The sequence below is a fragment of the Protomyctophum parallelum genome (assembly GCF_964188405.1).
Source record: "Protomyctophum parallelum genome assembly, chromosome: 19".
Taxonomy (NCBI): domain Eukaryota; kingdom Metazoa; phylum Chordata; class Actinopteri; order Myctophiformes; family Myctophidae; genus Protomyctophum; species Protomyctophum parallelum.
In genome coordinates this window covers 30,311,746-30,326,602 of record NC_139717.1, presented here as the reverse complement: position 1 = coordinate 30,326,602, position 14,857 = coordinate 30,311,746, and the positions used below count along the sequence as shown (strand labels likewise).

At 40.7% G+C, this 14,857-nt stretch overlaps 2 protein-coding genes across 2 annotated transcripts; one reads left to right on the top strand and one right to left on the bottom strand.

Moving 5' to 3' along the window:
- Positions 1 to 2,147: 2,147 nt before the first annotated feature.
- LOC310876909 (26S proteasome complex subunit SEM1-like) lies at positions 2,148 to 2,360 on the bottom strand (the record flags this gene model as incomplete). The annotated part of the gene is made up of 1 exon (XM_083790558.1): positions 2,148 to 2,360. The coding sequence occupies one exon, from the start codon at positions 2,358 to 2,360 to the stop codon at positions 2,148 to 2,150; it is 213 nt and encodes a 70-aa protein (XP_083646684.1).
- Positions 2,361 to 4,861: 2,501 nt separating this feature from the next.
- LOC310876908 (adenylate kinase 7-like) lies at positions 4,862 to 13,192 on the top strand (the record flags this gene model as incomplete). The annotated part of the gene is made up of 18 exons (XM_083790557.1): positions 4,862 to 4,942; positions 5,033 to 5,197; positions 5,300 to 5,414; positions 8,079 to 8,173; positions 8,282 to 8,383; positions 8,508 to 8,591; positions 8,702 to 8,790; positions 8,882 to 8,972; positions 9,500 to 9,577; positions 9,852 to 10,001; positions 10,237 to 10,365; positions 10,573 to 10,678; positions 11,094 to 11,222; positions 11,311 to 11,325; positions 11,595 to 11,792; positions 12,397 to 12,614; positions 12,854 to 13,012; positions 13,157 to 13,192. 18 exons carry the CDS (start codon positions 4,862 to 4,864, stop codon positions 13,190 to 13,192), a joined length of 2,040 nt encoding a protein of 679 aa, XP_083646683.1.
- Between the last annotated feature and the right edge of the window lie 1,665 nt (positions 13,193 to 14,857).

Below are 14,857 nucleotides of genomic sequence, written 5' to 3'. Positions count from 1 at the left end.
ACACATTTCTCTGTGGCTCCGCCGCTTAATAACGAGCGGACGTGTGTGCATCCTCACAGAGTGAAAAATATGAGGAATAGCAGTGCTCTCGTCGGGAGAGGGGGCAGCACAAATATCCTACGAGTAGGGCAACCAAATGATCCGCTACGGCCCTGGTGTAGGAGACACTGCCACCTGGCGTCCAGTAATAAAGTACCTTTTAGTTCCTGTAAAAAATAAGTACAGAGTGTAAATAGTTTAATTATTTTAAATTCAAGGTAATGCTATAAGTCAGGGTTAAGGCATGCACAGTATGTCAAAGGAGTTGATCAGTGTTTGTCTCACATGTGTCACATGGTAATAATGCAAACTAGGAAGATGCAATCCTAGGGATGTGTAACTGGTTGCCTATATATATATATATAATATACACAATATTTCACATATTGTGATGTCACTGTATATTGTCCAATCATGAGGTCAAAAAGGTGCCTTAATTCAATTAGGTAGGGTGTGTAATTGTGCAATCAGAGGAGCAAACAAAAAGACCAATAATGGTCTGTTTGCCTATCGGCAACTACACTAATAATTTAGTCTCTACTCCTTGGGGTGTTTTTTGTCACTATATATCTACGTACATGTATATACAGTATATGCACAGACTTGCAATTCATACTTTTTTTAAAAATATATATATATTTTTATCCCACAATTTTGTAACCCATTTTTCACCCCTGTGTCAATCATCTAATGTGATCCTGGACTCTACACACCCTCCACCAACCTGGGGAGAGCAACGGACTTAACTCATGCTTCCTTCATGCTTGAGTGTCCAAGTTGCTCCTTTACACCTGACAGGGGGGAGTTTCCCTGTGCAATTCATACTAATCATTAACTTATCCTATAGTCACCAGGAGCAGTGAGCAGTCATTCTACGGTGCTTGGGGTGAAATTAGGGCCACTTCACCCCTTTTGTATCCTCCCCCCTCTCCACAAGGTGGGGTGAGTGCACCAAAGCATTGTGGTCATTGTAGCAATTCAGCAATCCAGTCAAACCCTATAGTGAAAGTCAAACCACAGACTACATATTTTTTCTGGCCATAGAGTTCTAATTGTGCTACAGTTATCTACTAGAAATACTATTACCATTGAGTGACTGGAGTTTCTTCCAGCAGTGAAATGTCCCTTTAAAACCTCTTGAGCCGAGGCTGTCCACCTCATGAACAGCTCTCAGCGGGTAAATGGGGCTGGTCAAGGTAAGCAAAGCAAAGTTACCATGTTTACCCAGGGTAACTGGACTAAGCTCTAGGAACTTTTTTACAGCCAGGCCCTGCTCATAGAACATTTCATGGTAGGGGTTCAATGCCTTGCTCAAGGGCACTTCAACAGTGGTAATTTTAACGTGCCGGTCCGGGGATACGAACTAGCGACCTTCCGATATCAAGACCGCTCCGCAAACCGTTCAGCCACCGCTGCCCCTGGTCTTAGGTTCCAACTCCAATATTTTAGATTTTCCCTCCTGGACCCCCCTGGGGTTTAATTAAGAGGTTTATAGTCTCGCTCAGGGACACCCATCGACACATTGCTGGAATGGCCTAGATTAGAATGTCTCAGCTATGGCCCTTTCAGGAGTCACACCGTTTAAAAAGAAGGGGGGAAAAAAGAGGCCTATTGCAGTAGGCATTAAAAAAAAGATTTCCCCTTTTGCCCTGTAGTGAGCTACAGAAAAAATGGCAAGGGAAGCAGATATAGGCCTATTATAGGTCATGCCATGAAAGCCTCTATTTAATGTGACAGGTTTCTTGACCTGGTGACATTCCTACCAATGGGGGCCAGTCTCATCAAGTCCCAAGCAAAGAGTGGAGGTGTTTTATGATTTTCAGTTGTCTGGAATGTTCATCTCCTGCACGAAATATGACCAGCAAATGTAGGCACAGAGGCAATAGATCCCGCTCAGTTTCTTCTAGCTGTCTAGCCTCATAATCCACAGTTACTCTGTGTGAGCACACTGAAAAGAACAGCTCATTTCCAGATGACTTCACAAAATGTGGAAACAGAATTGACCAAAACTCATTGAGAAATTATGGTCTGGTGTTTTGCATGATTAGATGCAGACACAGCACATACAGCTAGACCCTCTTCTTCTTGATTGGCTTGACCCCGTGGTTTTAGGAAGACCCTGTCTCCATCTTGAAACCCTTTTCCAGCTCTGCTCTGAGTTGACTTGAGAAGTCATCCTCTACATTGTCATCATCCCAGTTATCCTCCCACACGTGAGCATCTTCGTCTTCGTCCAGCCCTGTCCAATCCTCTACTGGGAATTCATCAAACTCATCATCCTCCTCTAATCCCAGATCCACAGGCTGCTTCTTATCTGTCATCTTGGCCTTTTCTTCTGCTTCTCTGGCACGGATAACTAGTTGAATGAATGAATCACTTGAGAAATAATGGTTATATCTAACTAACAAGTTCACCGTTTGAGAAATGATACAGGATGGGCCTTCATAGACCTTAAATATGCTATAGACCTATGATGTATGAGCTCAGCCCCGTAGTTACTGTTGCTAAGTACGTCAAGCTTTCTGACCTTTAGGACCAGAGGCTAAGTCAGGAGCTTGTGTAACTCCATATTTGGCTTATGAAATCATATTTTATGACATCATTTGCCCATATTTGGACAAATAAAAACAGGCAGAAGAGGAGCAGAGGGAAGCCGGTTGGTATAGGCCTATAGTTCAGTGGCGAAGCACTCTTTTCTACATCACTCCGGGCAGCCCCCGAAAATAAAGGTGGAGTGCCGTTTTCTGTTTTGTATGTTAACATTACTCTAATAGATCCCAGGTGTGGTTAGAATATTGAAGTGTCTTCCCAGTGTATTTTTGGTTTCTTCCTGAAAGCTGAAAGCCTTCGAGTCAAAAGGCCCAATCGAAATACACCACGTTAGTGACGTCACAATATCATCCCCACCCCAACCCCTCCCCCTTTATCATACAACAGCTGTGGGTGCGGCTTCAGTTCAGGTGCGTCACCACCCACCTGAAAACCAGGGATACTTAATGAACTGATGGGTGTGGCCACATAAAAATATCACTTAAAAAACTCTTCTCCTAGTATAATCATAGTACCTGCCCAAACCACACCAAAGGCAAAGGGACAACTGCACCATGCAACTCATTGAGTTGCAATGGCTTTATGCTATGAGGGCTGCAGGGGTCTGTGGGGGAAACTGGACAACAGGGGCAATTCTGCAAAATAGACTCCATGGAAAGTCATTTGGGATCAATATTGTCCTTTAAGCCAATTAATGATGTCATCAGCCTTCCTACCAGCAGAGTACTGTTTGGGTGACTCCCTTTCTCCGCCCTTAAAGAATTTAATAGTGGGAAATCCCCGGACTCCATATTCCTTGGCCAGCTCCTTTTCTTCTGTGGCATCCACCTTTCCCAGGCGGATCTCAGAACCTTCTTCCCTCAGCATGCTGGCCGCCTTGGCGTACTCCGGGGCCAGACGTTTGCAGTGACCACACCATGGGGCATAGAATTCCACCAGAATGTTGGGGTGAGCTTTCAGCGCTGCATCAAAGTTACTTGTCTTCAGCACCAGGACAACCTCTTCTTCAACGATGCCAGCCCTGCTCGCTGTCCACAACCTGTGTACAGACCAACTGCTGGCTATAACCAGAATAAAGATTAGGAGAAACCTTTTCAACATAATTACTGGTGTTAAAGAAACACTCACAGAGATTTGGGGTATTTATACAAATAATGACATCATAGACGATGATGATGTCCTATGTGCTGGGCTACACGGAGGGGGAGGGCTGTTCCTATAGTTATGTTAAACTTAAATTAAAATTTATTAAAGTAATCACAACAAGTTTTGTAGGATGACTTCATATAATCTTTCCGCATAATGCTCATGATAAAATCTGTCTGTGTCTCATAGGAGCAGTGTTGGACAATATTACTCAAGTGAGTAATATGTACTTATGAACACATTTATGAACACATTACACATTTGTGAAGAACGCCAGTAAGCAGATTTGCCACACATTTTGCAAATATTCAATTTTTCCCTTATTAATATTCTTGCAACGCAAAAATATTGCAGTTTATTTTCTTTCTTTTTTTTGAGAAATATAATTCAAACAATTCAGGTAGAAAAAAACACAACACCGAGTGATGATGTCACTGGTAGACAGGTGAACTGTGCACAGCCCTCCTCTGAGACACAGATTAGTAGACAAAAATGGCACCATCTTATAATGATGTAGGCTAATTTTATATAAAATTAGCCTACATCATATATATAGGCCTATCCTAATACGCCTATCCTATAAAATAATGATACTACATTAATTAAACTATAGGCTAAATAATGTTACTAGATTTGCACGTGCTCAAAAGTGCTCTGCATTAATTCTCTTGCGTTCACCACATTGTGTGTCACTTCTATGGTAGGTTCTAGAGACTAAAGCAAGGACCCCCAAATTGACACTATAATTAGCCCGCGGACCCCCATTTGAAAATATATGCCAGGGACCACCATAAGAGAAGATATGGCTCTAGCAATGATTCTCAACCTGACCACATGCATATTAGTCTACAGACCCCCATAGCATTTCTATCTCTGAGACCCCAATATGTATATTGTAAAATCAATGTTAATTTAACTCTGAGAACGGGTCCATACTCCATTTGGTTCTATTTGTAGGCCTACATAGGCCTACAGACCTACAGATTTGGTTCCAAACTATAATTTAGCTGGGGACCCCTGGAACTCCCTCAAGGACCCCTGGGGGTCCCCGGACCCCACTTTGGGAACCACTGTTCTAAGTAGACGTTGATCTTTCTTAGCAACCGAGTCGGTAGCAACCGTAAAGATGGACGCCAGGGAGCAATTTCTTCATAAACGTGTTTTTGTCAGCAATGTTGACACATATTCCTCCAAGTACATTGCAAAGGTAAAGTCAAATAATGTGTATCATTTTGACCGCTGACATGGCGTTCAAGGTTCAGTGTAATTATTAATTTATTTATATAAATTCCAACAGTTTTTGTCAACATGTACACCTGGAGAATTGTCCGAGGATGGTGACGCAGAGAACACTGTATCGCCCCGAGAAGAACGCACATATGATCAGGAGACTTTTCAAATAGTCGGAACTGTGTCTTCTTTCAGCGAAGAAACAGCCAGCTTTCTTCGAGAACAGTATTTAGTGAGTGCAATTAATGCAATATGGAATATGCAAATAATATATACAAAGTAGCCGCTGCCTAAGTGCAAACAAACACGATACCATAATTTGATCATTTTGCAGTCGGCAGAACGTGAGCAGTTACTTGAGCGCCTTGTGGAATGTGATGCAGTGGTGTATAATATCTCTGAACATGCGACTGAAGAGCAAATTGAAGAGGCGACCTGGGCTGTAACTGGTAAGGCACTATAATCTCTCAAGAACAGATTCTGAGCTATGGGAGGAAAGTAGGAAACCATGGAGGAAACACACAGCAGAAGGCGCTGTTGTTTTTGCCTATATTAGACATAAAGCCTTTTATTAACAACAGCTCCTTTGAGAACCATCAGGGTCAAAACCCGCTCGGAGCCATGGATGAATTCGGACATACTGACTGCAATGAAAGCCAGAGACAACAAATGCTCTGAACTTCTTAAATGCAAGTCCATGCTAGCCAAGCGCTTCGACAGTAATCTCCAAACCAAACTGTGCAACCTAAAAACCCAGTGTAACAAGCTAAGAAACGGTGTAATTGCCATGACCAAATCTGCCAAATGTAACTTTATCAATGATAAAGCAGAGGAAATCAAAAACAATCCTCGGGAACTCTGGAAGTTACTAAACAACCAACTAGGCTGTGGTCAGAAACTAAAAACCAGGTTTACTAACATAAACATCAAATCGAATAACACCCTCATCACTGATAAGCTTGATGTAGCCAACCACCTGAACATCTTCTTTACAAACATTGCAACAAAGCTGGTTAGCAAACTGCCCTCCCACTCTGGGCGTTTTGGTGTAGAGCACATCAAAGCCTTCTACAAAAACCTTGGTGTTTGTAAAGATGATTTCAAAATGGCAATGGTAACAACCGAGGAGGTACTTAAAAAACTGAGTGCCCTACAACCCCACAAGGCCACTGGCCATGACAATATCCCCTCCAAATTTCTCAGAGACTCAGCTTTTTCCATAGCTCCAGTCATCACCCACATAGTTAACCTCTCCATCAAACAGGGACAGGTCCCCCAAGATTTTAAACTGGCCAAAGTAACCCCCTTGTTCAAAAAAGGGAGTAAATTAGAACCCGGCAACTACCGCCCTATTTCTATTCTAAGCTCCATCTCGAAAGTGATGGAAAAAATAGTCTATGAACAGGTTGAAAAGTATCTTGCCACTAATAAATTGCTGTACGAGTTCCAATCTGGTTTCAGAACATCCCACTCCACTGACACATGCCTCCTCTATTTGAGCGACCACATCAAACACGAGGTGGACGCTGGAAAATACTGCGGCATGGTCATGCTGGACCTCCAAAAGGCTTTTGACACCGTGAACCACTCCATACTGGTTAACAAGCTTAAAGCTATTGGTTTTGATAGCACATCAGTGAGCTGGATGCAATCCTACCTGGAGGGGAGAGAACAGATGGTGGAGGTGAACGGAACACTGTCCCCTCCCCTCCCAGTGAGCTGTGGCGTCCCACAAGGAAGCATACTAGGGCCTTTACTGTTCCTAATATATGTTAACGACATGACTTCAGCTTGTGACTGCAACTTGTTCCTGTTCGCAGATGACTCAGCACTGCTGGTCTCGGACAGGAACAAACTGCAGGTTGAAAAGACCCTCAGCTCTGAACTCGGTAGAATCTGCACCTGGCTCGCTGATAACAAACTATCCTTACACCTGGGAAAAACTGAATCCATCCTCTTCGGATCAAATAGTAATCTCAGCAAGGCAGATGGCTTCTTGGTTAGAGTGGGTGACAATATTATCACACGAAAAGATCAAATTACCTACCTAGGTTCCATCCTGGAGGCCAATCTTTCCGGTGATAAGATGGCCACCAACGTAATCAAAAAAGTCAATCAAAGAACAAGATTCCTTTACAGGATCTCCTCACTGGTCAGCAAAAACACCTTGAAGACCTTAACAGGAGCCCTCGTACAAGGTTTCTTTGACTATGCATCCACCTCTTGGTACCACAGCACCTCAAAGGCCCTTAAAACAAGGCTCCAGACCTCCCAAAACAAACTGGTCAGGCTCCTACTTGGCCTCACCCCCCGAACCCACCTCACCCCTGCCCACTTTGACAGGCTGGGATGGCTTAGGGTCGACGACAGAGTACAGCATCTTGCAATGGGTCTGGTCCACAAGATTCGATACACCACCAAGATACCCATGTACCTGTCTAAATACTTCCTTAGTGTAAACGAAGTCCACACCCACAACACCAGAGGGAGTACAACAAACCATGTACAACCCAGATTCGGCACAAACAAGGGACTAAATTCTTTTCGCTCCTATGCCACCAAAATGTGGAACGCCCTACCAACAGTCATTAAGACATGTGAATCCCTTGACTCCTTCAAAACCGCTCTCAAAGGGCACCTACGGATGGCTGCAATTCGAAACTGGCCTCTGTAAAATCTGAATCCCCCCCCACCCCCCCCACCCCATTTTCCCTCACTGTATATTGTATCTTTTCCCTTTTTTGCTTCCCATATGATGAATTTAGCTACATAGAAATGTCTATTTGTATGTCTCTAAATGTTTGTATGTCTTTAAATGTTTTGATGAATTGAACAATGTGGACCCTGTTGTAAACAAGTGTAATGCTTAATTGGGTCGTCCACTCACAGTTGACAGTCTTTGTATTGAGTTTGTGCTTAAAATGTACTGTAAATTCTACAAACTGTTAATAAATATTTCAATCAATCAATCAATAGGCCTACTTACAATTGTTCAGATTCAGAATGTTCACAATAGAAAATAAAGAAGCAAGCCTAGTGCAAACTGTAAACCTTTCATACTCACACCTTGTGTAAAATAAGTATTTCTTTCTTTCTTTCTTTCTTTCTAATAGCTCTTCACGCTGAGATGGATCATTTCAGGTCTCAGAAAATATTCATCCTGGTCTCCACAGTAATGACTTGGGCATTGACAAAGCCACGGGACCTGGTAAGGCTTAAGCAAAAATAATAATAATAATAAATAATAACTAAACTGTACTTTATACTTTTGCATTGTACATAAATCACAACCATTGCAATTACATTTGCTCTTCAGGATGATGTTCTGACAGATGATGATTACAGGAGGAGAAGGCCCCATCCCAACTTCAAAAACCACTGCAATCTGGAGAAACTTGTACTCAAACTGGGTAAAGCTGTAAGTTGCAGAACTGTCCCAAGAAGATGCATGAGCAGTGTTTGGATACTAACTTTATGCAGCCTGGAACTGAAGCCAGAATCTTATTGATTCTATTTCTATCATTGCTATTTTTTCCTTGCAGAAAAGATCTAAGTTTACTGGTTATGTTGTTGCTGGTGGTCTTCAGTATGGGAAAGGAGAGAGCCTGTTTCACAATTTCTTCAAGGTAAAATTAGACCCAATATGATGTGTATATACTATATACAGTAAATAAGCTAGTGTATATCGTCAATCATTCGTCATTTATTTACTACTTTTATTTGTATTTTCCCCTAGACAGCTTGGTCAATGCAGATTCCCAAAGTTCCTGTATTCGGATTGGGCACAGATTACATTCCCATGATTCACGTATACGACCTTGGAGGGTGATGTTGATAATGTCTGGTCTCCAAATCTACCCGCAGTTCATAATGTTCAGTGGGATAGTATTTAACTGAATATCTCTTGCTCCCTCAGCGTGATCCAGAATGTGATCGATCTCAGGCCTAAGTCACAGTACATCCTTGCTGTGGATGACTCTAAAAATACTTTAGAGGACACTGTGAAGGTAACACCATAGGACAGAGTTTTTTAACCTTTGGGTATTTGGGTGTGTAAGCTTGTATATCTGCCATTTTCACAATATTTGTCAGTTGTCAAACAAAATGTAATGCCTCAACTCCTACATTCCATGTACTTGTCAGGGTACTTGTCAGGGTGGGGATCCCAGTTCAAATATGATTACAATTACAATTGACAATTTAGGCATTTAGCAGACGCTCTTAATCCAGAGCGATTTACATTAAGCAAGAACAAAAAGCATGGGAATACATCACAAAAATGCATTTATCATGAAACATGCGTAAGCTAAGAAATTAACAGTGGAATATCTATATTATGAGACTATACATATAAACTATATACTACTATGCTATACACATAGCAGGGGTCACAGCAGGGGTCACAGCCTGAAAAGGTTGAGAACCACTGCCATTGGTTGCAGATGCACACACTAGTGATTAGGCTGATACAAATAAATAACATGAAGGTAAAAAAAACATTCGTTCATTTGTTTTGTGAATTTTGCCACTTGAGGTGTTAAGTGCTGTACTTGGACCAGGCAAAATCAATAAAGTACCTGAAGCGGAAGCTCGGTTCATGAAGGATTTGAAGGTACGGTATGTGATTTTGCATTCATCTCACATATAGTAGCATCCAATGCTAGTTTGTATACAAATTGATGTGTATTTTAACACTACTATAGTATAGTGATTCTGTGACCGTTCTGAGCCTCAATCTATTTATTGGACTATCCATAAAAATAGCTTAATTTATTGAGTGGCATTTTCCTTGGCACTAATGAAGATATCTTCATTTTCCATTTACTTTCTTGTATTTAATCAAATAATGTAGTAGTGGTATTCAAAGTTTATCTCACACATTCCAGGAGGATGAGTTGGAGTACCTAAGCATCAACCTTCACCTGGAGACTGTTGTCCTGAAAAACTCTTTCAACTTTCCCTGGAAATATGAAGCTGGAATGGTAGAAAATATGAATCACATTGTGAAGGAATACAAAGACTCCAGGCAGCTACTTGTGAGTGTTCAATTCTTCAGTCAGGAAAAGACAATTGGAATGCTACTGGAACGAGTTTAGTTATCGAAATCCTAAACTCCAAACGTATTTAATTACTGATATATATATATATATATATATATATATATATATATATATATATATATATATATATATATATATATTTAAATTAAATAAAATTAAACGTGTCACAAGTCACAAACTAGATGTCTGGTGTAATGATTTGTTTCTGTAGCCAATCAGAATGTGCCTCAGTGGGCCTCCTGCGGTGGGCAAAACCACTGTTGCAGAGAAGCTCTGCAAGTATTATCAAGTTCACCACATCAAACTCAAGGAAATAATCGAAGAAAGGATCACACAACTGGTCAGTAAGATAAAATTATTTTGTTGTGTACTTGATTGTATTTTTAAGTAGGCTAATAATATTTCATATAGGCTTCAAATACACTTTAATACAAATTCCAATATGTACTTCCATCTTGTGGACATTTCCTCATGCTATATCTGGTACACAAATATTATATTAAATGACAGACCAACTTATCATACATGTCTATGGCATATGCTTCAGGAAGAAACCATGAAAGGTGGTGACGTTGAATATGACGATGAGGAATCAGTGACTGTTGCACAAGATCAACTGGAAACTATTCGTGACAGTATGGCAAAGAATGGAGGTGAGCCAAATACAGTAGCAATTAGTTACAGAAATCGGAGGCGCTTAAGTTTGCCATTATTTAAATCAATACTTTTGGGGGTGCTCGGCAGGGATAAAGTACCTGTCCACCACCACAGAGTTTAGATTTAAATCCAGTATCATGCATCTCTGGCTTGGATGTCTATACAAACCCAATTGGCCGTGTTTAGGGAAGGAAGCCAGGTGTGGAGGGCAGTCTTTGTTGCTGTGCTAGCGACTCCTAGAAGGGCTGGGGCGGCACTTGTCAGCAGGGGATGTTTAATGTAAGGTACAACGGCAGTGACCCAACACAGAAATGTTTGTGGACGATTAATTGGCACAATGGCTGAATTGAAAGAAACAATTGTTGTTTTGTTTTATGAAATAAATAAGAAATCTATATTTTGGTCCCATAGGTCGGCTTGCTGATCCACTTGCGTTCCACATTTTGCAAGATAAACTGAATTCAGCTCCATGTAAGAACCAAGGATTCATTCTTGATGGCTTCCCAAAGACTTATGAGCAAGCCAAGTCAATTTTCTCTGGTGAGTTCCACACGGTTTTGTGTAATTGCTTTGTAAATAAGGATGCAAATTTCTCATTTTAAAGTGTTTCATTTGGTGTTCAATGCAGATGAAGACACAGAGAGTGAGGATTACAACCCTAAAATACCCATGTATAACAGGAGAATCACTCCAGGTTGATATAGCCCTTCTATCTCACACACACACACACACACACACACACATACACACACACACACACACACACACACACACACACACACACACACACACACACACACACACACACACACACACACACACACACACACACACACACACACACACACACACACACACACACACTCTAGGCTAGGGAAACATTTTCTCATTCTTTGCCTATATGTTTTGCAGAATTTGTTTTTTGCCTCGAGGCATCAGACAACTTTCTCATGGAAAGAGCTCAAGGTTTTACACAGATCGTGGCAGAGAAGATGCGTTACACCCAGGTGGAATTCGTCGCCCTCCTAGACAAATACAGACGAGTCGGTGTCGCTGACGAAACTGTTTTGGACTACTTTGATGAGATGGAGATCCACCCAGAGCACATTGGTACTGCTGGCGTTCAACTCCTTTATAGCTGTTTAGTGTTTACAGACTATGATGTGCAAAAGTTTGAATGAGGTTGTTTGCACATAAGAGTATAAATAACTGAAAGGATGAAAAGAATACTCTTTATCTCAGTTGTAAAATTAGGATCTTTATCAACACAAAAGCAACACAACAATGTATGGGGAGGATTAAGACAGGTAAACCAGCAGGGTGAAATAGCTGTGGCAACACAATATGTTGGAGGAGATAAGTGGCATAATGATGAACAACTAAATTGGGAGAAATAAAGAAAAAATAATAATTGGCTTCTCTAAATGTTGAAGAAAAAACTAATTCATTCAGAGAGAGGGAGAGAGAGAGAATATGCATAATGTAAAGAGAAAGGGTTAGCTGAACAAACTCATAATGTTTTCCAGGTAGCTCAGACTTAGTAGAATGCTCACCTTTGAATAGAAACGTTCTGGGTTTGATCCCAGGCACTGCCAAGTTCCAACTCAATGTATGAGTATTGAGCAGCATGGCTTGGGTAACTAAAATAGTATAAAAGTATAGGGAGCTGATGATAAGTGTGGCACTTAGTTACATAGGACTTGTCTTCTCCCAGAGGTTAATACAGATGACCCCGAGTACACAGATGTAATGAAGAAGATCACAGAGGTGGTTGGGCGTCCGAGAAACTATGGCACCGGCCCGCAAGAGCAGGAGATGGAGAGACAAAGGCTGGAAGAGGAGAGGCAACAGAGACTGGCCCTGGAGGCTGCCAGGAAGAAGAAGCAGGATGGGGCTGCACTGGCTCAACTAGCTGCTCAGTATGAGGAGTGGGTAAGCATGGATACACTACATGCATCCATATTCACATGGCGGGCAGACATTTTGCTTGCAAAACATATATCTAAATATTATTTGCTTTACAGTATACAGTGGCCTGTGTATTCAACAAATCAAACAAATCACTGTGATTGTTTTCACACATTTTCAGTTTTGGTTGCCTAGGATAGTTATACTGATCAAATTTCCCACCCTTGTTTAGCATGTAAAAATTACCCGTTTTGCTTTCTAAGGAATTGAATGTGTCAGAGGTGAAGAAACAGGAGCACGAGCTTCTGGAAGCTCAATCTATCCCCCTGAGAAACTATCTGATGAAATATGTGATGCCCTCTCTCTCCGAGGCAATGGTAGAGTGCTGCAAGGTCAAACCAGATGATCCGGTTGACTTTTTGGTACAGTTTTATTGTTCTAAATTAGACGCACTGGCTAATCCCCAAACTAAACATGCAGTATATTATGATGACTTTGATGAGTCAGTATTATCTTAGCTAGCTGTTATCAAATTGTTATTTGACACCTGTGTTTTATTTTCACAGGCTGAACATCTTCTGCAGAACAATTCACAAGACTGAAATACTATGCACCAAACATTTGTTGAAGATATATTTAGATGTCACTTTGAATACAATTTGATCCAAACCAAATACTTGAAAACAATGTTGTGAATTATGACATTAACTCAATAAGTCATAACTGTATAGTCATACTGTGTAACCTTTTCAACCTCTTCAATATACATACTGTATTTACTTTATTTTATTTTTTGACAACTCTAATCACTATTAACTCATGCCAGTCATGACAGGTCCCATATAGGTATTCATGTATGTATTTTACAGTACAATAAATACTGTTTCTGATGGCATATTGTTGCTTTCCAAAATATCCTCAGGTGCTAGAACCCTGCAGCATTCCTATTTCAGTGTTCCTACTTCTTTCCATATAGATAATGCTGTGTCGCTAAAACTACTACTACTAAAATCAGTGTTACGCAGACTGACTTATACATGACTTTACTTAATACAATATTTATCTGTTTTGTGTAACGAAAATGGCAGTTAATTCATAATAGACAGGTCCTTAACCATGTTGGTCAAGTAAAATAAGTCAGTTTAATTCTTAGTTGGCAATCCTGACAATTAGTGATGCATGATGTAATTGCTATAGTTTCATAAATAGGATACTATTGCATTGAAGTATGTAGGACAAAAGAATGAAAATGTATTTCTTAATATGTAACTTATAATTCCATATAATAAAAAACAATACTACTACTACTAATAATAACTAGTATCTATTCCTGAAGGAACCGTGTGGGCTCAAGTAGCTCTCTACTCTGATGATGCCTCCATCCCGAGAGACAGCGAGGCGAAATAGCGACACATGATGTCACAGCCCAGAGGGCAAACGGCCCCGGGAATAAAGTTGATGTACGATAACAATATATTGCTCTCGATCGAGCCCACAACAATAATAACAATAATAATAATAATCATCATCATAACAATGTGGTCCCCACTCCTTTGGAGTATTTGTCACTGCATATTTGCACAATGTGCATTTAAACTATAAGGAGCTAGCTACGGGGGCAGTGACCTCAGAGCAGTTAGGGAATAAATGTCCCAAAACCAGGGACCATGTTTCCCAGGCCACCCCCACCTCTATACCTGTTCAGCTATGGCTGCCCTGTCATCATTAACCTGTGAGTGACAGATGTAATTGCAAGGAACTGGTTAGGTTAGGCACTGCTCAAAAATGGAAAGAAAAAAAGAAAAGCAGGCAAGAGTTGCCATCTACTGGTAAAACAGCATTCAATTATTTGACACTTCAGACTTGATATGGAAAGATGGTGGATGATAGACAGCTTATAGATGAGTGGGTCTGTGGGTTTTGTAAGTGCTTGTGATCCAATGGAAAATCCTAGAAAGTAATGGTTTAGGACAATGTTACCACCCAACAGCGACAATATGAAGGAAGTTTCCCTTCTGCTGTTGTATAACAAAGCGCTGCCTAATTACACATATTTAATGCCTTAGAATAATCATTAATTGCTTCTACGTTATTAAATTATCAAAACATTCATCAGGCATCTCAGAGCTACAAAATGTATCTTAACTTTTACACAGCATTAACATGTTTGGTTGTGCTATTTAGTTTGTCTTAAATAAAAAACATTTGATAACAAAAAACTTTTACACAGCATAGTCTGGACATTAGGCTGCCCTATTTTTTGCGCA